This window comes from Sipha flava, unplaced genomic scaffold (genome assembly GCF_003268045.1).
Source record: "Sipha flava isolate LNK unplaced genomic scaffold, YSA_version1 202_pilon_pilon, whole genome shotgun sequence".
NCBI classification, from domain to species: Eukaryota; Metazoa; Arthropoda; class Insecta; order Hemiptera; family Aphididae; genus Sipha; species Sipha flava.
This window is the reverse complement of record NW_020272797.1, coordinates 417,478-443,040: the sequence shown is the minus strand read 5'-3', so window position 1 is coordinate 443,040 and position 25,563 is coordinate 417,478. Positions and strand designations below refer to the sequence as shown.

The window sequence follows — 25,563 nt, the reverse complement described above, 5'->3', positions numbered from 1 at the left end:
TAAGTTACTTTTCGTTTAATTGAACAAATAAAAAATAATGAACAATTAATATATTTTAGACTAAAATGGGCCCCCCAAAAAAATCTGGTGCCATGAATAGAAAAATTCAAAAACGAAAATTGGAAGATAATGATAAGTTGTCTAAGCAAATGAAATTATTTTTGTCGAAATCATTAGAAGATAATACTAGTAGGACGGAATTATCCAATGATTTGCCACTTATTAATTCTCTACACCCTGAAGACTCTCAGGATCAGGAAGATCATGTAGACTTTTCTATTAATGTAGGAAATGATTTGTCTAAACAGACATCAACAAATAAAGATAATGTTTCGGTCGTTTCGGATTTCATAATTCAATACCCTCCACTCCTCGGATAATAATTTGGAAAATATTGTGCAAAAACCATTACATTTCAACGATCCGTCTTCTTAGCCTTTCATCAATGATAAAATTAGAACACTTCTAATAGAACACGGACCTAAACAAGGTAAAAATTCAGATTTTTCCTATTCAGAAAATTTGAAGTAAAGAAAATTTTCAGCAGATTGGTTTTTTAAAACCCTCCCAAATGGAGATAAAATTGAACGAAATTGGTTAATGTATAGTGATGTTACAAAATCCATTTATTGTTTTCCCTGTATGCTATTTCCTTCACAAAAAATGAGTAAGGCATTTATTACAGACCCTAAAACCGGATTTAATGATTGGAGAAAACTTAGTCCGAGAATTCCTGATAACGAAAAAACATTTGATCATAAATCTAATGCCTTTACATGGAAAAGTTTTGAAAAACGTTTAAGAGAAGGAAAAACAATCGATAAAGAATTACAAAAAGAAATTTTAAATGAAAAAGAAAGGTGGAAACAAATTTTAAAAATTATCCTTGATTGTATTCGTTTTTGTTGTGTTAATAATTTGGCTCTTAGAGGTTCCAGTAATGATATTACTAAGTCTAATTGTGGCATTTTTTTAAACTTGATTGAACTAATAAGTAGTTACAACCCTATTATTGCGCAACATTTATCAAATTCCAATAGAAGAACTACTTATTTATCTTACAAAGTTCAAAATGAGTTCATTTGTTTACTTGGTAATTCTGTCAGAGAAAAAATAATTTCTAATATCAAAGAAGCTAAATATTATTCTATAATTTTTGATTCAGCGCCCGACATTTCACATAAAGAACAAATGACTCAAATTGTTCGTTATGTAGTTGAATCCAATGATAAATATACAATTGAGGAAAGTCTTATCGATTTTATAACTACAACTAAAAAAACAGGCCAAGGGTTAGCTGAAGAAATTCAAAAAAAACTTTCCGAAGATGGATTAAAATTTAAAAATTGTCGCGGTCAAGGTTATGCCAATGGTGCCAACATGGCTGGAAAAATTAAAGGTGTCCAATCTCGATTACAGGAAATAAATAAACATGCACAATTTTGTCCTTACACTACGCATAGTCTAAAGTTGGTTGGAGCCCATGCATCTCGAGTTTCAGTCAGAATGGTAACTTTTTTCGGAACAGTACAAAGTATATTTAATTTTTTTTCTAGTTCGACTGCTCGTTGGAACATAGTATCTCAGTTTTTAAAATGTACATTGAAATCTCATAGTGATACACGTTGGGAATCGAAGTATAATGCTGTACATTCACTACTTACTCAGTTGAAATATGTTATACAAGCATTACAACACATATCTGAAAATTCGGAATTTGGGGATGGAGTCTCCGGTGCTCAAAGTCTACTTGGTTTAATTAATGTTGAGTTTATTTATCTTTTGGTTATGTGGGACTCAATTTTAAATCAAGTATATAGAGTTAATATTACCTTGCAAAAATCAAATATTTCTATTTCTAATGCATCAAAAATTGTGATGGGCTTAAAAAATGCTTTGGAAGAAATGCGAAATGAGGGATCAGAAAATATTAATATATTAGCAAATAATGTATGTAATGAAGCTGAAATTTCAACAATATTTAAATCTAAAAGACCAAAAAATTAAGAAAATGAATGGTGAACAAGGATCTGATTCAACATTTACTATACAACAGGAACTTAAATTGGAGTACAACCAAGTTATGGACACTTTCATTTCACAAATATCTTGGCGTTTTGAAGCATTGTCGAACATTGCTAACGATTTTGAATTTCTTTCTGGGTTCCATCTTAATACGTTGTCGATTGAAGATCTTAAAAAACACACTTCTGATCTAGTTTTAAAATATAGTTCAGACCTGAATATTGAATTACTGAAGAAAATTGAATGTTTTAAGAATCAAGGAGAAGCAATTATACCTAATTTTAAAATGGCAACTTATTTAGACATATTAAATGGCATAAAAACATATGAACTAAGCTCAGTGTATCCAAATTTAGTTATAGCTTACAGACTATTACTTACTTTTCCTGTAACTGTTGCATCTAGGGAAAGATCATTCAGTAAACTTAAATTAATCAAAACATATCTCCGTTCAACCATGACTCAAGAAAGATTATCGAATCTTGCTATACTGTCAATAGAAAATAAAATAACACAAACTATCAATTTTGATGATGTTATTGAAAATTTCACATCGATCAAATCTCGAAAAATAAGTTTATGAAAATCTAGTCAAGTACTTATTATATTTTAAAAACTTAATTGTTATAGTATTTTATTAAGACTATTTACTATAAATCCATTCAAAAGTTTAGTAATATTAAATTAAGAATTAAGATGATATACATTTTTAATACTTGTAACCTAAATAAAAATAATTAACTCAGTGATGCGATTTTTTATTTTGATTAACATATTAACTTATATACTGTTTACTTCAAACATTATCACCTATTTTAATAACATGTTTATACTATTTCATACTTATAAGTTATAACTATTATATTATATATTATACAGATTTGGTGAATTTTTGAGTTCAAATAAAATGTATAATAATTATTAATACTATTGCAATTGTCAATATTATTCACAAAATATATTCAAAAAAGGCTCTCTCCTTGTTTACATATCATCTTTAGATGTGTTTGTACAATTTACATGTCGACAAAAATGTTTAATGTGAAAAATAAGGTAAATCTGACGATTCTATCTCCGGCTCTTCCCTAATGTTTTTACAAGTATAAAAATATTTGGTAGAGGAGGTGGGGATGCTAGAAATTATTCTTCGCCCCGGGCGCTGATTATGCTAGGCACGGCACTGCGTGGTATTAATACTTGAATTATGTTATGATTACATTGTACTATTTTAGTTAAATTTAATTTTCCCGCTATTTTTAAATATTTTTCCATAATTAATGGCCATCGAGTATTGCTTAAATATATAATATATATGATATTCACAATAGATAAGCAATACTCGACGGCCATTAATATATATAGGTATAACTATACATTATAAATACCGTCATAAACGTCGTCGTGGCGTGCTGATTCCTATTACGAAATAGTTGGTGGAATAGAGGCTTAATCCATTTAGTATATATGATATTTTAATATCTGCTTATCCAGGTTTTGGGGTACTGTGTTTATATACAATATAACCAAAAGTTCTGTAGCAATGTATCAATCTTAGTGTCATCTTAGAAAATCATTATATTTAATTTCGGTTTTTTACCGTTATAAATAAGAAAATTAGAACAATACATTTTTTTTATGCAATTTAGTTTTATAATTATCATTATCTTGATCATAATATGTTTAAAACTTTAAAGCAGTTTGAAAAAATAAATATTGAAATTGAGTGAAATCGACCAAATTAAAGCATATTAAGTTTTTGATTTTGTAATAATAAAAGTTATATTATCAACCCATGAATCGCATAAATAAACTGTTTTAAAAATATGATTAAAAAATTGAAAAATGTGACTTTTAAAAACCGGTTTTAACCGGCAACCGATTACAAAAAAACCCTATCATCGGCTTTTAAACGATAAACGGTTATTATAGTTTTTGAAATATACCGTACTATTTTTCGTCACGTCCCTCCTTTCGAGGAAACGTAAATTCAGGAATCTATGTAAGGACTTGTATAACTGTAACATGAATACTAGATTTAACTGAAAGTTTACGTGATGTACATTTCGGTTTCTGGTTGTGCTATAAACACGCGCCTAGCACTTTTGGGGATTTCAACTTTACCGTCCATTGGAAGGAAAATGGTTGCTTTCAACCACGTTCGAAAACCAAATTTTTAGCACAGGCATGACAAAAAAATATTTTCAGGTACTTGAATGACGGGTGTTTGACGTTGATGTGATTCCCATTTCCAGAATATCAAAAATTACTTTCATATAGAAACAATACCTATTCAAACTAAAAAAATCAATAATCTTGTTCTGAAATACGATTAGTGTTTGCTATCGTACATTATTTATTACATTTTAACTAGTTATATGTGAGTATAATGTATAATTTCAAAATAAATATAAAACACCCTGATTAGATATATTGCAAGAGTCAATGAATAGTTAGAATAGAAATAATAAAATAAAATATTGTTTTAGATAACTATGGAATTGATACTACGAGCTAAACCTACGAATATTTTCACCGGTAAAGTTTTATTTATACTATAATATAAGTATTTAGTTTTATCTTTTTGAAATATATTTTTGCCTAATCATACTATTCTTTGTTTATAGATCTATAGATATTTCATTTTTTCATATGTTATTGTAATACTCATATTCAATAGTAATGAATACAAATACACGACCGTACGAAACAAGTTTACGCAAGTAATGCATTTAATGGATATCGTTTAAAACAATAATGTATGAAATAAATTATAATAATCGTACATGGCAACGAGATCTGAAGACGAACCGACGAACGAACGGAACAGTCGCATAATATTATAGTACACAAATAGTGTAGAAAACTAAATTGAATAAAAAAAAAATAAAAAAATGGAATTAAGTTCAAAATAATGTATTTTGATAATACGATTATTATGTTTTTCGTTTTTTTTTTCATTGCCAACATTCTCAGATAAACTACAACGCATTTATCAAAAAAATTATCTTTTAATTAGTGTTTTTTTTTTCAATTGCTTTTTTAACAATGAAAATAAAATATTCGGGCATATTTAATTTTTTTTTTCTATTATGTTTTATTTTATAAGTTAATCTGCTATTGAATTTTTTTTTTACATTGTATAATTGTTAATTATTTATGTTCCCATCACGAGTATTCTGTAATTTTTTCAACTTAATAAATTCAACTGAAATAAGACGGTTGTTGATTCCAACATCAAAATACTAAACCTAGTGGTGTGAAAGAATAGAAAGAATAGTATAAAAACCTCCGTTGATAATTGTAAAACGTTAGTTATACAGTATAGGTCTTATTTCGTATATAAATATTGTAACATAAATAACATTAATTATTCATATATACTAGCATATAGAGTAGTATATATATTAGCTCATCAACTAACAGTTGTGTACTTATAAACAAATCAATTATGTTTCCAATATCTTTTCTAGAATTTGCTAGAATATTTTTTTTATAAAATTTAGTTTTGAAAACATTCAATGGACGTACACCGTGGTATTGCTTTGGTCGTCTTACCGCTTTTTATTCGATAATAACATTATATCTAAAAAGAAGCACAAATTATTTGAGATTTGAATAATTTGTTGAAATTTTGTAATATTATAACGCTATTATGTATCAATATTATTAAATATCATTAATATTACATAATGCATACGATTACACTGACTGTGCAGTTCACTCAGCTTGAACTAGATTGTAAACAAACGATAACGGTTCGACAGTTTACACGATCAAAGTAATCGTCATTTCGAGTGAAAAGCATTAGCGTATTGACTTAATACTTGAATACTTGAAACAAAATCGGTGTGCTCGAATGCCCACTCGGATAGATTGCGTTGAGTCTTAGGCCATGTACTGTAACGAAATGATATGGACATACCATTTGTGATGAATGACACTGGAGGCACGGTTTTAAACTGTTTTATTTTGTACGGTATATTTCATTAAACTGTATTAATTCATACTTAAAAGTAATTATATCGACTTTTTTCCATGAAGTCAGTGGTACGTACCTATTTTTATTGTATAATGACGCTAAAAGTGATTTGTATTGTATTATAAAAGTAAAAATAAAAACGTTGAGGCTGCAGTGACTTTCCCACTATCAGACGGATTTAATTAGGTTTGTTGACCAATGTTAATTACATTATTTTATTCTTAAATAATAATATTTTATGTATTTGGGTACATTGTTGACATGTAAAGAGATTATATTATTTATTTTTCTTACAATATTAAAGAATGTCAAGAATATATCAAAAATAAATAATATCTACTTTATAATAATACTAAGTATATATATATATATATATATATACATATTTTCTTAATATTTATTTAAACATATTATTATATTTTGTAAATATTTTAAAATTCTTTATTTTTCTATATGATATCGATTAATATAATGAATTCAAGTTTTAGTATTTATGAGTCATATTACAATGGTTCCCAAAATATGCAGCACGACGTATATATCAAGCCAAAAGTAATAGTTACATGTACTTTTTATGCTTTTGAAATATTTAAATGATTTATGTAACCGCAAAACGGGATTGTTTGTTTTCAGTTTTATCATTATTGATCCACGTCATAGTATGATACACCTCAACAATAATATAAGTACAATTATATATTAAAAATAAAGTACTTTTTTGATAAATCGATTTTTGATTAATTTGTGAACGAGACTAACTTCTGATTAAAATGGAAAATGATTTCAGTTTCACTGATTTAAATAATATAATTTAAAAGTTTAAAAATATGAAGTGATTTAATTATAAAATAAATAAACAATTAATGTCATGTAGTTTAACTTTAGTGATTACCGTTAACGATATATTATGACACGAAGGAGATTAAAAAAAAAAATAAATAAATAAATAAAAATAAAAAATGTACCTTTCCACCTTCTCTGAAATTAAAAAAAAAAAAGTTTAGTTTTAAAATTACACTTAAAACTGTTCTTTGTTGATCCTGTGCACTCTTTTGGTTTTGTGCTGATCCGTGGTGTTCGAAACGATTCGAAAGGAATTTATGACACTTCTCGAAACATTTTTGGAAACAGCCAATACATGAACATCAATATTGAATAACAGTCGATATACAATGAAAATTATAGTTTTATGGATCTTAACAAGAGACAATACTACGGGTATTATTTCGAAACGAGTGCGTGCTGCAATGTTTGGGCATCCTTATCACTCTGGTTGATGACGTTTGTGCATGTGTGTGTGTGTGTGTGTATGTGTCATTATCCCTACACACACAGTAGAGTTCAGTACAATTTTCTTAATCAGTTCTAGTTGAGTAATTATACGTACAGAGTCATGGGCTAGGTTGAACGTATTTATACACTGAAGTTCCAGTCTTATCTGCCGACGGATTGGTGACATGCAAACAAGTGATCGGTGTAGCTTTGTGTCGCGTTCGTAAACGACAGAAATACGAAACCAGACCAATAATTATAAACACATAATACATAAATACACACACACACACACACACACACACATATGTATATAAATCTACGTGTGTGTACGATGTTATACGATGTACAGTTTATTGTTGCGAGTAATATATAGTAAAACGTGCGCGCGGACAATTCGTTGATTTTTTTTTTCGTTTCGTTTAGTTCAGTTTTTACGGTGCCATATTCGTTTAATTTTAATTTTCTATCATTTAACCCTTCTCCTCGTCGATCGCACGCGTTTGGTTTTCCACGTGCGCCTACACTAAACGATGATATATTTTCGATGTAAGTTTCCGTGCACAACCGCTGTCTATCTTCGTGTACGCCAACAGACTCCACTGCACTGCCTCGTCATCGTCGCCCACGGGTCACGTTGACCCTTAGCCACGCTCATATACCGGTCGGCCGTTACGTTCTATTTCGCATTGGATCTCCGACCATGAAGGTAAATTACTTGTTTGTAGCAAAAATAAATAAAAAAATATTTCACGAACAATCCCTCCGCCTGGATGCACGTCCACCAAACACGATAAATATCCGTATTTTTATAGCCATATTCGATTTCTCCATAGGTTTACAAATATCGATACTCATTCATCACCCCCACCCCACGCCCCCTTCCATCCGACTTGAGCATTATTTTCCGCAATTGTCTTCTCTTGCAGACGCAGCCATAATCTCGACAGTTCTATTAGGTTTTCGTTTCATTTCATTTCGTTACACAATAATAAAATTAAAAAATAGCCTACAAAAATAGTAACAGTATAGCGTGCTTCAACGAAGTTTTTCTCGTTTCTCAACAGTTGATAACGTGATGATAACCAAGACGAAATAAGGCCACATCACGTGAATTAGGCGAGACTACGTTGCGTCAACTTTAACAATTAAAACATAAAAATAATTTGTATCATACATCATGTATGTGTGTGTATGTGACGTACACGCGTAAACATTCGATTACTGTAATTTCAGTTACGATAAGCCAAACCAGTAACTTTTTAATAATCGTTTTATAAAATATGTCAAACGACATGGCCATTAAATCCTTTGTCTGATCTATTAAAATCCGATGCCACGAAAAAATGTTCTACGTATGTAAAATTTATTACAATGCATTTCGGGCCGTTCTTTTGAAATAAAACAATCATTTAAACGTAGTATGTTTTCCATTGTATTTTTTGTTTTTAAATATTATGATTAGTAATACAAACTATTTTATTGCGTTGATGATTTCAATCACTAAATCATATTTATTTCATTATTTAAAAATATATTCTACAATACGAACATATATAGTTTTATACTAAATAAATTAGTAACAATTTATCATAAGTGTTAAAACGTATGATTCGTCTTATAAAACAATATTTTGTAATAAACTTGTAAATATATGGGATTTAAGTATCAAAAATATTTAAAAATATGATTTATATTTCGAGAGAATCGGAGCACAAATTTAAATGCGCAGCGAAGACCTAAATAAATAGAATTAAAATACGATAAAATTGTTGTAAACATTTATATTAATGACTGAACTATACCGATAGAATAATAATTTTAATTGCAGGTCAACGAGTTATTAGTTTTTTATTTGTTAATTTTTATTTTATTTTTTAACACTGAAACACAACATTAACTCGCAATAATCGAGTTGCGGTTCCCAAAAGAAATTAAAAAATTATTTTCAATCGTTGCAGTCGAGATTATAACGATAATAATAATAAACTATTGATTCGCGTCATAATGTTCTATGTGATTGGAAATATTATTTTTAATCGGTTTATCGACGAATTCGGTGGCTTCGAACTCTATGCTTAGGTCAGGCCACGGCCTGAGTACATTTTTAAAATGAGACCGGAAATCAGAGGGACCAATCTATGGTTTGCACTTTGCAATATTCTGATCTCGCGATTATTCTCGCGAGAAATTCCGGACGGGCTCTTTCAGATCGGTATATACGAGTATATTAAACAAAAAAGTTCAAATGTGAATTGCCTGAATTAAAGCACATAATGAAATATTTTGCGGAACGGTGTCTGTCGATACGTGTCTTATTAGTATGAATCATGCTTAATACTTGTAATTTGAGAGCACAAATAATTTTTCTATGCAAAGTAAAATGGTAGTCTTGTGGCCGTTGGGGCGTTTGTGATCGTTGTATTTTTAATTGAACCGAGTAAAACCGAGTCCGGTGCTACTGAACGAATTTTTATCACGTATAATTGGACTTGACGGAATATAAGTGAAGAATAGTTATAACAAAAACACTCACTACAGTATTTCATATTAAGTTAAATCAGTTTAAAAGGTAGTCGATAAAAACCATAAAAATAGGTACCAAATATACTCGTAAATTGTCGCAGCCGTTGCGCAGGCTATAACATTATTATGTTAATGGGCTCCAGTGTACACATACGCACAATATACCATTTTCAGTTGTCAGTGGAACACTATACGCTATTATAAGTTTATGAGCACACTGAACATAATAAAGATAAACGCTTTAAGATATCACCTGCTGTGTGATAACGATATGCGTGGTGTCAATATTTGCTTATGTATTCCATTATTACTCTTGGTGTTCGATTTAGTTTTTTTTCCCTCCATTATAATAATACACACTCGAATATTCAGTGTGCAGACGGAATCGTCGAACAATCATACGTTAATGGTGTGGTACATAGATATACGATATAAAAGACTCCTATAAATAAAAAATAAAAGATGTTTACCGATCGATTGATAATAAAATAAAATTAGGTGCACTTTGTAGATATTTTAGTGTAAGTGACGTTATATTTTATTTTGGTGGATAAAAATGTACACACGATTTATTGTTTCCATTTGGTTTAATTGTCATTAAAAAGACACGAGTGAAATTATATTTTAATAACAATTATACCGTGTATTACAAATCTTAGTTATTAAAGTTGTTATCTAAAGCATTTGCATAATTCAAGGTTACATTGGTTTAATTTATATTTATTTTAAAATATATTTATTTTTATTGCACTCATTTTTGAAATCATATGCTGAGGAGGCGCTGTTACCTTATGCCAATGAAATTAAATTAGATTATAATCGGTTCACTATATTAAAATATATCCTTAATGAACTTACATTGAACGCATAGAAAAATATTCAAATCCCATTTGAAATGATTACTGAAAAAAATAATAAAATTGTAACAGTGTAGCATGCCGAGTGATTTGTTCGATACGGTTACACAATATTCAAATGTAAGGATGTGGAAAGTTAAGTGAATAGACTATTTATCATGCGATATTAAAATAATCTAAATTTGGTACCGAAATAAATACTTAACTTATAGTAACTTAGCCGTTACTTTTTTTTATAATTATATATATAGTTTAGGTATAAATTATACGTATACCTGTATTATAGGTACCAACCTACTGTGTTGACTATAAATATATAAGGCATCTATATTGTTTATTGTTATACTTATTTCACAAAAATAAAATAAAATAATGATATTTTAAGTAAATGCGTACCTTAAATGCATAGTGTTGCCATATGGCAACAAACTAAAATCTCATCTATTTCTAAGAAAAAAAATGATTTATATTTTTTTAAATACTTTTCGCTTCATTTGTAGGTATTATTGATGATAAAAAAATTTATTAAAAAAAAAAAAATCATGCATTGTAAGGTTAAGTGAATAGACTATTTATCATGCGATATTAAAATAATCTAAATTTGGTACCGAAATAAATACTTACTAAAGAAATAGGTAATTGAAGTTATTAAAATGTATGTACCGTGTTTTCAATTTTAAAGGTAACAGGAAATCTTTCGAACGCAAGACCTTGAATTTAATTCGGGTTTTTTTTACAGGGTACAGGACTTATAAATACATTTGTTTTTGATAAATTCTAATTTTTAACTTTTTTTTTATATGCGCATGCGCAGTAAAATAAAAATTTCTTAAATGGGAACCACCATTTTTGACACTGGATTTGGTTTGCTCTATTTTTTTTGAGCAACTTTGATCTTTACAGTTTTTTGATATATTCAAAATTGACATTTTTAAGACGGTCGAAAGTTTTAAATTAGGTAATTCGTATTTATCGCATATTTCAAAGCATTTTCCAACAAGATATTCCCGCCCATAATGCAATTATTGTTCGAAAATACCCTAGCCAAACTTTTAGCAATAAATTGATGAGTACATATGGTCCAGTACAATGGCTCGCTAGATCACCTGATATAATACCGTTGGATTATTTTTTATGGGGACATTTAAAAACTGCAGTTTATGAAAATCTACCTATTAATCTTAATGATTTGAAAAATAAAATAATCATTGCATGTAATGAACTCACCAAAGATCAAATAATAGCAGCTACACAAAGAGAACTACTTAGACGAATGGAAGCATATTTTGAAAATAATGACAATAATTTTGAACAGTTTATAGAATAATAAATTATTATTATTATTATTATTATTATTTTATTATTATTATCTTATAATATTTGTTTATAAATTCAATGTTATAATAAATACACCTTGTAGTTTTAATAAAAATAAATTGTTATTATAATATCTGTAAATGCTTGACTAAGATACGTAGAGCGTTGAAATATGCGATAAATACGAATTACCTAATTTAAAACTTTCAACCGTCTTAAAAATGTCAATTTTGAACATATCAAAAAACTGTAAAGATCAAAGTTGCTCAAAAAAAAAATAGAGCAAACCAAATCCAGTGTCAAAAATAGTGGTTCCTATTTAAGAAATTTCTATTTTACTGCGCATGCGCAAATAAAAAAAGTTAAAAATTAGAATTTATCAAAAACAAATGTATTTATAAGTCCTGTACCCGGTAAAAAAAAACCCGAATTAAATTCAAGGTCTTGCGTTCGAAATATTTCCTGTTACCTTTAAAATTGAACATATGGTATATATAGTCAAGGCCGTATTTGGGGGGTCCAGGGTATCTGGATCCTCCCCCTCGAAATTTCTTCAATATTTTACGAATGTTCAAAATAATTATTTATATCAACATAAATATTTTCAGTCAAAAATGACTTAGGCTCCAATTAACCATTGACTGCTTTTAGTTTTATATCATAATATCATATGAAAATATGATATTAATTTTAATAAAAGAAGATAAAATCTTTTTCTGTCTTATTTTTAACCAAATATTAGAAGTTAAAATATAAATTCAATAAAGTTACAATATACATGTTTTGGACCCCTCCCGAAAAAAATGTTTAGATACGGCCTTGTATATGGTATTCAATCATCATCTATAAATATTTATGGCACTATGGAATTGAGAATAACTACACACATACCGAGAAACAAATATTTATTGTATCGTCTTTGTGAGCTGAGGAATTGTTAATTTAATATTTGATCTTCAAGTCATGTTTAAATAAATTATAATCAGAACAGATATACAACATATAGAGTATTTCTGAAATAGATAAGGAAACTAATATTCACATAATCTCTTGAACGGTAAAATTAAGATTCAAAATTTGTATTTTATCTAGTTATCTTTAAAATATTATCTTAAATCTAAAAATAAATACTTGTAAGATTTCTTGCAAATTTTTCGTGTGAATCGATAAGTGCTATCGATTTTGGGCTTATTATGCATTTTTAAGTCGCCAGAATTAAAAAATGTGATGTCACATATGTCGATTTGTATGAGAATTCTGCGAGATTAATGATGGTGACATCTATTTGTTGTTATTTAATATCAGATTAATTAACTCAGTTTTTACACAGTAAAATAAACATATTTTATTACAATTTATTTAACCCGTCGTACGGCGAACGGTGTGAATAATTATCCCAGATTTATTTATATTGTGTATAGATAATAAAATAATGTATTTAGGTGCTTGTCTTTCTCAGTAGCATTGAATAATACTACTATAAATATACTGTTTGTTGTTTCATGTTATTTTTGTACATTTTGTTTCATCTAGAACGTATTAAAGTCGTATACAGTGATATCTGGAAATTATTTACCCCGTGTTTTTTAAAATTATAATATTTTTTAATCACTGTATGCTGTAGAATCTCTGTATATCTCTCATAAGTACCTATTTTTAACTTATTACTTAGAAATATTCAATAATATATAGTCATAATATGGTGTTATTAAAAGCGAATAAACTCGTAATATATTGACGTCGAGGCCATATTTACTACAGGAAAATACTATTATTTTTTTTAAAAATAGACTAAAATTAAATCCTATCGAGTTATTCGATTCTTAAAATAAATATGAATAGCAAATAACAAAAATAGATCAATGAAGTTCAAATTATAACATACTATAGTGAATAATTACCTTGGGGTAAAAATTTACCCCGTACGCGTAAATATAACATCCAAATGTGTGCGCCGTACGACGGGTTAAATTGGATTTATTTTTATAAAATTTATTCAATTTGACCTTCCTGAACTTCAATACACTGAACAATATGTAATTTATCATACGTTAAATAGGTTTGATAAATTTAATAATTAGATGAACTAGTACTTACCCAAGATGCAAACTATAACTACTTATTTAGCAAAAGTGTACACCATTGTTCAAATGTAAATTATGATTTTTAAAATGTATATTGTTTGTTCATTAAAAAGTATTGAACTGATAAAAAAACCATATTATTCTGATAAATAATTAGTTCAAAATAAAATGTTAATTTTATCAAGTCTAAATAATGATGTTACAGTGATAACCAAAAACCTAAAAACTAAAAACCAAAAACCAAAAAGTTTTTGGTATTAATTTCGATTATTTAAAAATGAGATAGTTAACCATAAATTTGTTAAATTTTTTTTTTTTTTAGTTGACCATTTAAAAACTGAGTTAATTAATCAGATGTATATAATGAAATAACTACCAATAAATGTCACCATAATTTATCTTGTAGAATTCTCATACAAATCGACGTATAACACATTTTTTGATTTTGGTGACTCAGACGTTAAAAACGCATGATAAGCCCAAAATCGATTGCACTTATAAATTCACATGAGAAATTTGAAAGATATCTCTTACAAATTTTCATTTTTGGATACAGGATAATGTTTTTAAGATAATTAGATAAAACTCAAGTTATGTAAGTGAAAAATAAAAATTTAAAAAAAAATCCTTCATTTGGCCTCTCTGGATAGTACGCTTTTATTAGTTTCTTAGGCCATTTAAGAAATTCTCTGTAATTTTTAACTATTAATTACATGCACTCGCATATGTCGTTCATAATTAACCCGGTGGAATAAATGAAACTGTTAAATTATCAACAAAAATTTTTTTAGGTAAATTGAAAAGGAAATATAATTTCATTGATTTCTAACGATGCAAATTACCTTATTTAACATAAAAGTTTACAGTAATAGTATGCATTATATATACAGCATAACATAGTCTGGATAATAAAACATCACCATCAATTAATAATTTTACACGACGTCTTTAAATTGTATATTCTATACATTTCAATTGATATTGAATTAAATACCTACTTTATAACCACATAATTAGTTTATATATACTGATGTAATATGTTTTGTTTGTGTTCTTGTAAGCTTTTTAAATATATTCTATACTTGTCTGTATATAATTTCAAAGTATAAATATATACCTTATACCGTCACTGGTTTAAAAAAAATCTTTAATAAAGAGTCAATAAGCTCTATAGGTTTTACTTTTGCTTAAAAAAAAAAATATATATATATATAATAAATATAAATTAATTGTATTTATAATGAACTTCGATGGTTATATACGTATATAAAAAGTGTAATAATAACTATCAGTAACTAAGGAAGGAGACCGGTGGTAAGTGTTGTAAGCCTTTTTCCGAAATCTAAGGTCATTTAGTTTTTTTTTCAGTATAAACGAGTTATATTAACTAACATTAAGTTAGTTATGTCTGTGATATTACTATCACTGATTTCTAAATATTATAATTTTTATTTAACGATAAAAAGTAAATTTTCACCAATATATTATTAGTGTAACATTTTATCCAACGTTATCATATATATATATATATATATTTAAAGTTAGGTTAAGTTTTCTTTGATAACATAAATAACATAATTATTTCATGTGATTTTAGAATATAATAAAAACGATCTTAATGCTTTTTTTCTAATAAGCTTAATAAATTTCTTACATTTCCCTATATTATTTATTTTCAAGTGACACACTTTACTTACTTGAAAATTCGAATCCGTACCTCACACTATTCCATAGTTACACATCCGACTTAATCCAATTTTTACACAATTCTTATACTACCATAATCACACTATGATAATAATTCAATTTATAATTAAACTTTTAACCGCTATTTTACTTGACACACGGCCAACTTAAAAATTCCTAACTCGTAAAAACTTTTTTTTGTATCGCATTCCAAATTAGTAAAAAATGTTTGTTAAACATCGACCTATTAGTTATACTTGACTTATTTTGTTTTATTACCATAATATTCATAACATGTAATTAAAAAATAATAATAATAATGTATAAAAAGCTCATGTGATCACTTCCATGTCGAAAGTATTTTTTCACATAAAATGGTGAGCGGATTAGGTCTCTTTTAAATAATTCTTCTTGGTCGATTGATAATTACCAATATGATATTAATAATAATATTGACTATTAAAATTATTGTTATATTTGATAAATTATTTTAATCTAGTCGTATTAAAAATCTTAACCGGATCGTAGATTTCCGTTATATTTACAAGAAAATAGCGGAATAATATTGAAATTCCAATCCTGTACGATCCATCAGGATGGCGATATTTGAAACCGACGAGTCATTCGAGGATAATATATGAAATTTTAAATAAATATTTTCAAATCTGAATCCAAAAAAAAAAAATGACGCGAGACGATACACCATTCATGTTCATGCCCACTGTCAGATGTTTATAATTGCATTGTTCATTATATTACTAAAAAATGTTATTAACATTAAAATATGAAAAATGATATTGAGAGAATTTCAGATATTTTATACATTTCAGATCAGCTTAGGGATACGGACAGGACTGTTGGTGATATTGCTGTGTATTATTAAGATATCAACTGAAGAACCGTTTGATGGAAAATTGCTTCTATCACCCAAACAAATAACGTGCCCTAGCCAATGTTACTGTTCACCTATCGAGATGCTTTGTTCTGGCGCCAACTTAACTGATGTTCTCCAATATGGTATAGATTTTCCGGTAAGGTTGATCAAAGATTGTGTTGATGAAAAATGTTTAACTTAATTTAGTCATAATTTCCTGTGATATGTATTACTATTCGTAAACTTTAGCTATCAAATTGTTTTTCAAAAAGCATATTTTTAACTATTCGTGAATGTAAATGTCAAATTAAAATAAAAGAATCTCAAAATCAATTCATTAAATAAACAATTGTTTGGTTCCAAAACATCCTGTATCATATTATCAAGTCTGAAGAATGTACTTAATAGAACTATAAATGTATAATCAATCATTTTAATGACTTAAGAGATTATTTTAGTAATTACTGGTAAACGCATACATATCGAAATATAAATTAAATTTCGTTCTAAATTACTCAAAATATAATTATATTAAAACAATTGTAACTTCAAATTAAATTAAATTCTCTATTGAGACTATATGACCTTTATTTATTAAAATAAAAGATTGTTTTAATTATTCTTTATTGCATACTCATATCATGATAAGTAGATAATTAATACCATTTAAATAATATATGCGATTTATTTTTATCTATATTTATAATTAAATACCATGCATCGATTCTATTGAACTTATTCGTAAAAGTATATTCAATTATTGAGCATAATGAAAATTTTTACTTCAAACTATTATTCGTGCAATTGATCGTATTTATTGATTTTTTTCGTGTTATTTATAAATAAACCGTAAGATTGTTTATAACATTACAATATTCGTGTTCGTATTAATGGTTATTATTAACCATTAAGTAATTATTTCGATCCTGTAAATAGAAATAATGAATTTCGTTGTTGGTATTTTAAGCATGCGGATGCATCTTAAAAACAATTACACATTTAGTATTTTAAAAGGTTGACGCTAAAATGTTTTATTTAAGAAAAACACGAATGCAAAGTTCGAAAATGTTATTATGTTTTAACATAAATATAGACAAATACTCGTAGGAAGGTAGAGTACGTGGAAATATCACATACGTCATTCATTTTTGATATGGTATTAATATTATTATTATCATTCGTATTTTAATATCACCTAAATATTAAAATTAAGTATTCAGATTAATAATTTTAGTTTCTAAATCAATCATTGGATTAATTATGAATTCTCAATTAAATAATAATATACACTACCTCTGTAAAATTGTATTCACCTTTGTATTACTAATTTTGTGATAAATAATTTAATGATTTCTGAAATCATAAAAAATTTCAGATGAGATTTATTACGAGTCTTTGTTTTTATTTCAATATAAAACGTTTATATAATGTAACAAGAGTACAAAATAATTCAAAAATATTTATATTTCATACTTGAAAATAGTTTAACTATAACATATAAATAGTTTAATATATAAAATAAAAATCAGTGAAATTGATATTGTATAGCAGTATTCATACGGTTATTTCTTCATATGTGTTAATAGTATTGATCATTTGTGTGAATTATTAATACAGATGAACAATCAATATAAATATTTTCAGAATAAACACGAAATTTATAATTTACTAATTTATAATGTAAGCACCATTAAACTAATGCAATATTAACGACGTTAAGAAGTTCGTTATTTGTTTTTATGTGCATGCATTAAATAATATGAATTATTAATCACGTAATTATTGTACCGATAAAAATTATTCAATTTGTTTTGAAAGAATTAACAAACAATTGTTTGTAGAACACAAGGCATCAAACGTTTATATAATTTGACATTACTTTTCATTTATTTTATCTTTTATATACAGTTTTTACTCAATTGATTAATAAATAGTTACGAGTATCTATATCATAGGCGTGTTTACGGCTATGGCTACTCTGGCAATAGTCGGACCTGCAAAATCTAGCTTCGTTTTAAATGTAAGGTTAAATCGTTAAAAAATAATTACTGAAAAGTAAAAAGAACGATTGACTAAAACAGAACTAAATTATAAATATTTTCACATAGAATATTAAATATATATACCAATAATATAATACCATAATATTTATTATCTAATATCCATAGCCATAAGTACCTGTGTAGTTTTATGTTATATTATATTCTATTTTTTTTTTTATTCTCCAAAAAAATAAAATATGTAATATTATAGATTTTTTTATTTTTTTGAAGAAAGTGAGTATATTATTTAGTAGCTATAGCTACTGTAGTAGGTACAATTACTAAACATGTACGTTCTTGAGGTAGTGTATTGTTTATAAGTCACACTTTTTGTGTTCGTATCCTAAATGAAAATTTCGATTTTCCTAATGAAAAATGTTACTGTCCATACCTGCGAACATTTTTTAGACAGGCCTACGATCTATATATATATTCTATTGCTACAAATAAGAAATATACTTTTAGATTTTTTTTAATGTGTACCACATATTTTATCGACATTATAGATATCTTATGTATTTGTTTAGTGTTCTGTTATCAACACAACTTCCGCTAATGTGATCATCAAAAATAATATAAATTTTTAACATCGATCTTACTTCATAACAAATTTTTGATTTAAGTTTTTGGTCTAAACTACTATTATATTATATACTCCACTAAATATTAAAGAGGTTATATTTTTCAATTAAACACATTTTTTTCCATTTTTTATGTACGATGAATTGGACTAGACGGAGTAACATTTTTAGCAATGTACATTTTAGCGTTTTCAATTTCATTCACCCAATGAATTGTGAATAATACTAAAATTTTTAATTACACTTTTTAATCATTTAAGGATCGTTAAATTATCAAGAATTCAGAGTACGTTTTTGTTTATGTTCTTAAATTTAATCATATAATAAATATCACAATACCTTGTTTACTTGTTCAAATTATAAAAGTTGTATTTTTTCAAATACTTCTATATCATTTTTTGATTTATTTACGTAACTAAATATTTTTATTAGTCAACTTATCTTAAATAAACTCTAACCGTAAATACTTTGAGATTTATATCATTTATTTTATTCATCGACGATAAATATCAAAATAATCAGACATATAAAAAACTGTACAAAATCAAATGTCAATAATTTTATAGAATACTAAGTAGGTACTTTTAAAATATAATCATATTCAATAAATTATTTATTTATACGCAAAAACTAAAATAAAGTTATAAAATATAATAAAAGCTATCGTATATATAAGTATTATACTTTTTAATTTTAGGTACTTTTTTTTTTTATTTGATTTCTTTAGCTATCTACTCAAAAGTTTGTACAAATAAAACTAATAATAAAGCAATATGAAACTTTGTAAATTAAAAATCATTAAACTTAAATACGATGGAAATGCAATAACTCAAATACTGGAACTCCTTGAAAATTAAAAAATAAATCCATGCCTCAAAATCTATTCAAAATAGCCGCAGTAGATTGATGAATGAAATTAATTATAATTTTTTTTTTAATTTAAAACCGTTTCAAGTTGTACTGCATAAAATTTAAAATTAATGATATTTGTTTTTTCAGATGATACTATATTTAGACTTCTCAAACATGACACTGAACACGATTCCTATAGAAATAACAAAAATTATAAAATGCAAGAAGCTTGACCTATCCAATAATAATATTCACGAGCTCCATACATTTTCAGAACTAAACGTATGGCATCTAGAAGAGCTGATATTGAGTAATAACTCGATTAATGATTTATCGACGCTAAACCATGATTTGTTATTCAACAGCAAGGAAATCAAGCTCCTTAACTTATCGAGTAATCCTATCACCCATCTTGGCTATGAAGAGCACACGTTATTAAGCAGCAATTCTTTGGAAGTATTGGATGTCAGTAATTGTCAGATTACCTCTTTGATTGGACCTTTAGTTCTCAGTGGACTTAAAAAGCTTGAATACTTGAACTTATCGAACAACCCACTAAAATTTTTCGATGGGGTATTCTCGTACTCTTTGAAAATATTAAATATAAGAAATTGCTTGATCAACTATCTTGGCGAAAGAGCTCTGAGTGATTTAAAAAATCTCGAGATATTTGATGCCAGTTTAAACGAACAGTTGTTCTTAAAGAGCGAAATACAAGCTAGGTCCCTTAAAACGATTGACGTTTCAAGGTGCTCTTTACGAACACCAAATTTACTCGGTATGAGTGAACTTAGATCTGCATTTCTAAATGAAAATCGAATCAGAAAACTTGTGGCCTATCAGTTCATCAATAATACAAAGCTAGTTCATTTGGATCTATCTAAAAATAGCGTGGAAATCGTACGTATAATTTATAAATATATGTGTTTGTAAAATTTTTCGGTTTAATTATTTAAGTACTTCGATGGAGGTCTTATAATTAAATCACTTCATACTTGAAAATGCAATATAAAACTTAAAAATCGCAAAATAATAACTTGATTGCATATCTGTTTGATTATCATACACTCGAACAATTATTTATAGGAATGCTTACATTTTATCCAGATATTTAAAAAAAAAAACAATTGTTCTAAAGCTAAACTTGTTTGAAATAATTTATTAGTAACAACAAAATAAAAATAAAAAAAATGCGAATTTAAACAATTTATATCTGTATAAGATTTTTGTAAGTTAGGAATTCGAAAGATAATGGTTGATTCTTTTTCCATACAATTCCTGTCTGAGAAATTATTAATAAAAAAATCCATTAGGATGAATTTGGAATCACTCGAAATACTGATTTATAGTACAGTGATATTTTCGAATAAAAATAAAATGAGCTCCGCGAAACAGTAATGTATGGTTCAATGTATTACATTTTTTTTGACTCATAGGCTGACGCGGAAAAACGTCACATCGACTCCTTTATACAAGATCCCCGTCCTCTCACAAGGTATATTAAATGTTATCAATAATATTATCGGTTCATAAAAAAATAACTCACGCTTAAGAAGAAGAAAATAAAAATATTTATTAGTTGTGGAATATATATTTATCAATTCATCTTATTGCACTGGACGATCAAAACCAAACTATGAGTTATTAATACAAACGTATACTATTAAATTGCATATGCATTGAATATGCGAAGAAAAATAATTAAAATGGTTAAAAATATGCTAATAATACAAATAAAATAAAACTTAATACTAAAACTAAACGAATACAAATAAAACTTTTAGTATTAAATTAGTGTTATTCCAATAAGAAAAATTTAAAACATGCACGTACTTTCTTATTATATTTCAAATGTCTTATTGTAATAAATATATCACGTACCATATTTAATATATAATTTACTCAATATATATTAGGGTTCGAAACGTTTGTTTAAAAAAGGAACTCATTGAAACATTCGAATTCTATGAAAAAATAAACGCGTTCAATTGGCAAATCAATTAAAAAAAAATGATTGTAAATTTATGAATCACCTACCTGCATTCTGTATAAATGAGACCTTTACAAAATTAAGTATTAAGTATATTTTACTTCATGTTTAAAATCTATACTTAAACATATTATAATCAATATTTATTATTCATACACAAATTATTAAAATGTTAAATAAATTTGAACACCCCAAAAATCGTTCGAATTCATTATAAATATAAACGTGAAAAAAGGAGTGACGTTTACGTATCATTTACAGAATATTAACGTAAACGCGTGAAAGTGCGTTTACGAATAACGTTTTTCCATACATTGGTTAATATACGTTGCTCGTTAACAATTATAAATAAAATAAATAGATAAATATCTGAATACAATATCGGTATTATTTTTTATCCACTTATCTTTCTTTCTTTGAATATATTTCAAAAATCTGTAATAAAGCGTTACGCATGTTAGGATTCATTAGACGTCTATGTTATAATTTTAATAATATACAATGTCTTAAAACTTAACATTGTTTCCTGGTACGTGTGAATTCAGAATATGGATACATAATTTGAAATCCTTCTCAACTTAATCAAATCAACCATTTGAATAAAGTACAGTCATAATTCTTAAGGTATTCGTCTAACAAATTTACTTTGAATGATACAACTAAGGAAATTGAATCAATTCTGAACCTACACACACTTCTCGCCAGACGTAAATTTAATGATGTGTTTTTTATTTAAAAAAAAGTTAATTAAGAATAACCATTGTGCACTGAAATACTAAAAAAAAATAGACTGGTCGATATAAGCTTTTCGTATTAGGAAGGTATAAAATTACTTTTTATGGGTCATTCCAATCACACAGTTATAACGAACCCATTTTAGTCGTATATAGTCGTATGCTTCGATTCTGTAATAACTTTGATCTCAACCATTTATCTAAATGTTGGCATCTATGCTTACAAATCGATCGACATGTACTTGTCTTGGTGGATTCAAAGCCCTAATACATTACGTTGTTCGCATAGTTAGAAAAATAACCCATCAGAAATATTGTACACCAGTTACGCGTTTGTGCGTCGAATAAACAAACAATGATCATCGTGTATTGTGCGTTACAGTTGGACCCGTTGGCGTTCTACGGCATGACGTCGCTCGCCCATCTCGACCTGTCCACCAACATGATCGCGGACGTGGCCTGGGAAACGATCACGCGCACATTGCCGTCCCTCGACACGCTGAAAATGTCGCACAACTTCATCAACAGCGTGGGCCCGATGACGTCGCGCACACTGCGCCGGCTGGACCTGCACCACTGCTGGATCACGTACGTGTCGAACGACGCGTTTGCCCGGCTGGACCGACTGACCGAACTCGTGCTGGCCGACAACCCGCTGCAGTCTCTACAGCCCGGTGGCCTCAGTTCCACCAACCTGTCCGCGCTGGACCTGAGCTACTGTCGGCTGTCGCACCTAACCGCGCGTGAGTTCCTCAACCTGCCCAACCTCACCGAGCTCAGCCTTACCGGTAACCGATTGGTCACGCTCAGGAACGGCACGTTCGCCAAGTGCCCCAAGCTGCGGCTCGTGTACATGGACGACAACCCGTGGCGGTGCGACTGTTACAGCGTCAACTTCGCGTACATGGCGCACCTGGTCAATAAGACCAACAAAAACGCGATGACGATCGAAAGGTACACCTCCTATAGCCGATAGTTTTAGAAAAAATAAAAAACGATACCCGGTAACAGGTTTCGATTAACTATCATTTTCGTCTACGTAAAATCATTCTCAAGACTAAGAATAATGCTTATCGAATAATCATGGTTAAGGTACGTTTACACGACCATCACTCTTGGCGACTACGTTACGTCTTCGAAAATGAAAAGAAAACATTTAGACGGTTTATCCTAAACAGTGGTGTATTTGAGGTCCCCCGAGGGTTTTTTTTACTATTATGCTGTGATTATTTATTGAATTCCATTATTACAACTACTCGCTTAATGTCGTCGTAATACGAAATTTCCTAAAAGACATAGACAATCGAAATTGTTTATGAATACCAGGAGGAAGTTTAAAGTTTTTAATTACCAATACAATTAAAACGAACTGAATTAAATACATAATTATCATGAACTACACTAAATGTCATTAAGCAATGTAATAAAAAAATAACGTGTTACGAGTACGGCCAGTACTGGTTACTCTTTACTTGACGAATTTAAAACTACTGTAATATATTGTGGTTACAACACACTGATCGGTATGTCGAACACGCAGGATGCCGCAGTGCTTGACGCCGGACAACGTGACGGGGATGCCGTGGCAGGTGGCGTGCCGAAACACGTTGACGTACGGCCGGGACAACCGGAAGAATTTCTCGATGGCCATCGGCGTGATACTGATCCTGTGCGTGTCCGGGCTGACGGCCATCTTCATGGCGGTGCACGAGAACATCAAGACGCGGCGGGCGATGCGCCGGCGCCGGCACCTGGACGAGTACGGGAACCCGACGCGCGGCGGCGGCCTGGGCACGGGGGCGGACGAGTACTTCGACGAGTACGCGGCGGCCGCGGAGTCGGCGCGCAAGCTGTCGCAATTGCCGTCCTACGACGAAGCCATCATGCTGCCCAAGCCGCCGCAGCAGCTGAGCGGCCAGGGCCGGTTTAAGCGGCACAGCTGCACGCAGACGGAGGACGCGGCTGCGATGGTGGCCGCTGCCGCGGCTGAGGCGGTGGTGGCCGCGGCCGAGGCGCACAACCGCCTGCGGCAGGCGATGAGCGGCGGCCGGGACCGCGGTCACGCGACAGCCGCGGTAGGCCGCGGCGGCGGCGGATCGGACGACTGGTTCTTGTCGCCTCCGCCGCCCCCGCCACCGTTGCCGCCGCCCGGGCTGCGCGTCACTCACCTGTGACGGATAAACTCGCGCGTTCCGTCCGCCGTGTTGTAATTAATATATTATTATTATTATTATTATTATTATTAATATTACTATAAATATTATTATTATTATTATTATTATTATTAATATTACTATAAATATTATTATTATTATTATTATTATTATTATTGACTACGTGTACGCACGTATTATGCATAAATTGTGCTTGTGCGTCCGTCAAAATAGCAGTCAACGTTCAATAGTTTTAGTGCATTTTTACGATTTATACATACGTCATTACCGACGCGTTTTGTTCTAATCTCATAATATTACTGTAATTGATATCATATTATTAAATATATCGTGTAGAAATGTACGTGTGCACCCGTGTGTACGTTATTAGTAATATCTTATTGCGGTAGGTTCCTCGAGTCCGGTCACACAACTCCATACGCGAAAACGGATTTTCCACGTTTTAGCTGCGGTCGGCTCCGGGATTTCAAGGACAGGTACCCTTGGTGGGAGGGGGCGAAGCGTGGGACTAGCCGCATGCATTCGAGTCACGTTCATCAAACCGATTAAGGTTCCTCGACATGCGATCCC

General features: G+C 29.2%; 2 protein-coding genes across 4 annotated transcripts; both read left to right on the top strand.

Moving 5' to 3' along the window:
- The first annotated feature begins 2,011 nt into the window (after positions 1 to 2,011).
- LOC112682293 lies at positions 2,012 to 2,608 on the top strand. The gene has a single exon (XM_025552835.1). The coding sequence runs from the start codon at positions 2,012 to 2,014 to the stop codon at positions 2,606 to 2,608; it is 597 nt and encodes a 198-aa protein (XP_025408620.1).
- A 3,353-nt stretch (positions 2,609 to 5,961) lies between these two features.
- Positions 5,962 to 25,344, top strand: LOC112682344 (nephrocan-like). Of its 3 annotated transcripts, none has more exons than XM_025552907.1 (5): positions 5,962 to 6,190; positions 16,577 to 16,777; positions 20,243 to 20,995; positions 23,202 to 23,773; positions 24,360 to 25,344. In XM_025552907.1, exons 2-5 carry the CDS (start codon positions 16,721 to 16,723, stop codon positions 24,991 to 24,993), a joined length of 2,016 nt encoding a protein of 671 aa, XP_025408692.1. In that variant the 5' UTR covers positions 5,962 to 6,190; positions 16,577 to 16,720; the 3' UTR covers positions 24,994 to 25,344. The 3 variants fall into 3 exon arrangements, with proteins under 3 accessions (XP_025408692.1, XP_025408691.1, XP_025408690.1); XM_025552906.1 differs by lacking the exon at positions 5,962 to 6,190 and adding an exon at positions 7,364 to 7,985 and having other exon boundaries at positions 16,582 to 16,777; XM_025552905.1 differs by lacking the exon at positions 5,962 to 6,190 and adding an exon at positions 7,364 to 7,985.
- Positions 25,345 to 25,563: the final 219 nt, after the last annotated feature.

Coding starts and splice junctions, on each gene's coding strand:
- LOC112682344 (XM_025552905.1), top strand. Junction 20,996..23,201: donor CTAAAAATAGCGTGGAAATC/GTACGTATAATT, acceptor TGTGCGTTACAG/TTGGACCCGTTGGCGTTCTA. Junction 23,774..24,359: donor AACGCGATGACGATCGAAAG/GTACACCTCCTA, acceptor TCGAACACGCAG/GATGCCGCAGTGCTTGACGC.
- LOC112682293 (XM_025552835.1), top strand. CDS start 2,012: ATGAATGGTGAACAAGGATCTGATTCAACATTTACTATACAACAGGAA.